Source organism: Rhincodon typus, unplaced genomic scaffold (genome assembly GCF_021869965.1).
Source record: "Rhincodon typus isolate 14 unplaced genomic scaffold, sRhiTyp1.1 hic_rhity00000092, whole genome shotgun sequence".
Classification (NCBI taxonomy): domain Eukaryota; kingdom Metazoa; phylum Chordata; class Chondrichthyes; order Orectolobiformes; family Rhincodontidae; genus Rhincodon; species Rhincodon typus.
In genome coordinates, this window is record NW_025965730.1 from 27,663 (window position 1) to 31,065 (window position 3,403).

The 3,403-nt window shown below is 38.8% G+C and overlaps 1 protein-coding gene across 1 annotated transcript in view; it reads left to right on the forward strand.

The window, feature by feature from the left end:
• The window catches only part of LOC109923715, a gene marked incomplete at its 3' end in the record, with an annotated part of 26,563 nt that overhangs the window by 16,741 nt on the left and 6,419 nt on the right, over positions 1-3,403 (forward strand). Inside the window, exon 2 of the mRNA XM_048621186.1 lies at positions 1,732-1,831. Coding sequence (XP_048477143.1) covers positions 1,732-1,831 — 100 coding nt within the window. The remainder of the gene's footprint in view (positions 1-1,731; positions 1,832-3,403) is intronic.

A 3,403-nucleotide genomic window follows, 5' to 3' on the forward strand; every position in this document is an offset into this window, starting at 1 on the left:
TCAGCCTCTCTGCTCCTATGATGCTGCTTGGCCTGCTGTGTTCATCCAGCCCTGCACCTTGTTGTCTCAACTAAACCAGTCATGCTTTGAAACAGTTTGACCTGTGTTTGTATCCATCTTTTAAGTTTTCTAATAAGTCAAACAGCAGAGAGAAAATTACATTGCTGATTTGACAGTTACACCAACACATAATCTTTGATCATCAGTTTAAATGGAACGGAATGGGCTATGGAAGGATTAGAAATTGAGTGCAGAACCTGTATCATCAGGCGCCCACTACTCTGCAGTGCTTGAATACTTTGGGGAAAGCAATGGGAGCATATGATAGGTAAAGATGTTAATGTTTTAACTATTTCACCTGACCAGGTAAACCTCCCCAGTCAAACTGATTGTCAGCTTAAAACTTCAACTGTGATAAATTTCATCTAATTATAGAAACTTTGCTTTACCGGTTACAGACTTGGTCTTGCAATAAAATGTCCTTTCTCCTTGAAGTCTTTAAACCCACAAAATTATCTCAGATAGAATATATCCATAGGTATACTGCAGCAGAACCAATTTTTCTTAAATTTACCAACATGAGCACTTAGAATATTAACTTAGGAATTATAGCAAATTTTTTTATAAATGCAGGCTTATAAAGATTTAGACAGGAGATTGCAATTCATACTTGCTTATGGAATATTTATTGTAAGAATCAATTCCACAACTATATTATAGGAATCAATACTATATCGTAGCACATCAGAAATAATTGTACTATAACTACTCTACTTTACATCTATACACAATGTTTAAATCCAACTCTAAAATCAAGGAAATAGTGTTAAAAGAAAAATATACTCACAATCCAGAATAATCTCATTAGATTCACCTATCTCAACCTTGAAGGGGAATTCTACTAGAACTCGACTTTTTCTTGTGTGCTAAGATGGCTGCTGCTCTGTCTGCGTGTTTTTGTGATATCTGCATGTTGTATTATAACTTGTCTCTGTAGCAGAAAGGGAAGGCTGTCATTGTTCATTGCATGCCCATAAAAAAACAAGTTTCAGCACTTTGCTTATTCTGTTCCTTTTGTGAATTTTTATGATTCAAATAGTCCTCCCATCTACTTTGTGTCACAGGTGTTTGGCTACCCTCCAAGGTCCCTAAAAGTTCCAGAGTTTTCAGTATATTTCTTCTTGGCATCCATTCAAATTCTGGATATATTGTGTTTTATTTAAAGCTGTTGCTTTTAGCTTAAGCATTTCATTCAATTGTCAAATTGAGGGTCAGTTCCTTTATAAAGATTGATAAGAACTTCATTTTGACATTGAAGTGAAGTATGATGACCACCTTCCACAAAAAGTATCTAACTGTCTCCCCTTGACTATCAAAGGCATTATCAATGCTGAATCCTGCACCATCAGCATCTTGGGTCTTATCATTGACCGGAGTCTAAACTGGATCGACCATACAAATACAGGTTACATACAAGAACAAGTCAGAAGCTGAAAATTTCAAGGTGAATACTTCACCACTTGATGCCACCAACAAGGCACGTATTAGGAATGTGATGGATAACTGAATATTGTGAAAGATTTCCCTTGACATGGGTGGAATTTTCTCAACCCAGAACAATGTGGAAAGTGGTGAGTCAGTTGAAAAAATACATGCGATCAAAGAAGAGTTTAGTCATCAAGCATGCATTAGCATTGCATTATTATCTATTCTCACCCCATTTATTTGCAGTTTGCTATTCTGCCACAATTTGAGAGAAACTGGGACGACAGTTCCCAAAATGACAGAGCGGGAATGTGGTGGCTGCAGCTTGCTGGTCACGGCGGTCAAGGTCAGGGGCTCTATATCATTACAGTCCAGCAACCAGCCGGGGGTTAGCGGTAAGTTAGTAGGGGCGCTGCACAGAGATCAGTCAGGGGTCTGGTAATCATTAGTTGGAACTGTCCTTCCATATCATGTCAGAGTGATATGCCATGGTCAGGCCTGTGAGTAAGTGCATTGAAAGTTACAAGGGGTTAGTGTGATCCACCACTATGTTGGGAAATGGGGTAGTCAATTGGTAATTGGAGACAGCACACTGGGATGCAGAGGGGACAATAATTGTGACAGGGCCAACTTAACACATAAGGGAGGCAAAAGTCTTTTGGACAACATGGGTTACTTCAGGGTTTACAGCAGCTCAAGAAGGGGGCGTGCACCCTTGTCAAGAACATTTAGGCACGGGTAATAGATACTGGCCCAGCAAGCATTGCCCACATCCCATGAATGGATAAAAGAAAAGATAATTGCCAGGGAGGAACTGGGTGTGACCTAATTGTAACCTAGCTCTCAAGTGTAACGTGACATATTAAGTGCTATTAGATTCCATTGAACTTCCTAGAAGTGGGTTAATGGAATTGGTGTCAGGCAGAAACATGAATGAACCATGCGGTTTACACTTCCTTCAATATTTTTCTCAACATTCCATTAGAAGATAAAATGGGACAGGGTATAATATGGACCAGGGATTTGATATCACCTCTGTTTAGTTTCCTGACCAAGACTAATTACACAACTGGGAACATTTTAAACTACAAATAGCTCTGTAAAGAATACTAGTTTGAGACTGTTGGGTCCAGGGTAATAGTGGCCTTTATAATGGGAAAGAAAGATCTGGATCAAAGTTATAGGGTGCACCAATGTTGCTATTTCAAATCTTTTGTGCATTATCCAAAAGAAAAAAACAAGTTACTTTGTGTGTATCTAAAGTATACTGCATTCCTATATCAAATTGGAATTTGGAATAGGAGGTACTCAAGGTACTAATGATTTGGTTTTGAAGTTCCCTCGCTGACTGCAAATAATGAATTATTTAGTAGCCCTTCGCCACCAAGAATAACTACCTCACACTTATTGTGATGGAAGGTTCATTCTTACCTTTTTCTGATTGTGAAATGAAGGAATGAAGCAGAATCAAGGAAACAATAAATTGTAGGTTTATGGAATTAAGCTGCTGAAGCAGCAATGTCCCAAGAGAAATAAATGCAAATGTGGAGAAATTAGCCAGCTTAAACTAAGCAAGACAAACTGGTGAAGTAAGGTGGAGTAGCGCATTCATTATTTTCATAAATTCATCCGATCTGAACTGTCCCCTTTCATATTCATCACACTGAGACATTCACCAACTTTATTCCAAAGTCAAGCCTTGTTTTATCTAGCTTAACTCAGAGAAATTGAGAAAATTCACGTGTCAAACGCATATGTTCAGAGTCCAGAGTCCAGAGCACAAGAGCATGTTATAACTCACTCAGAGATAGTAAGAACTGCAATTGCTGGAGTCAGAGTTAACACAATGTGGAGCTAGAGGAACACAGCAGCTGAGACATCCGAGTAAGGCTAGGCAAGACAAAGCTTGGGGTAAGGA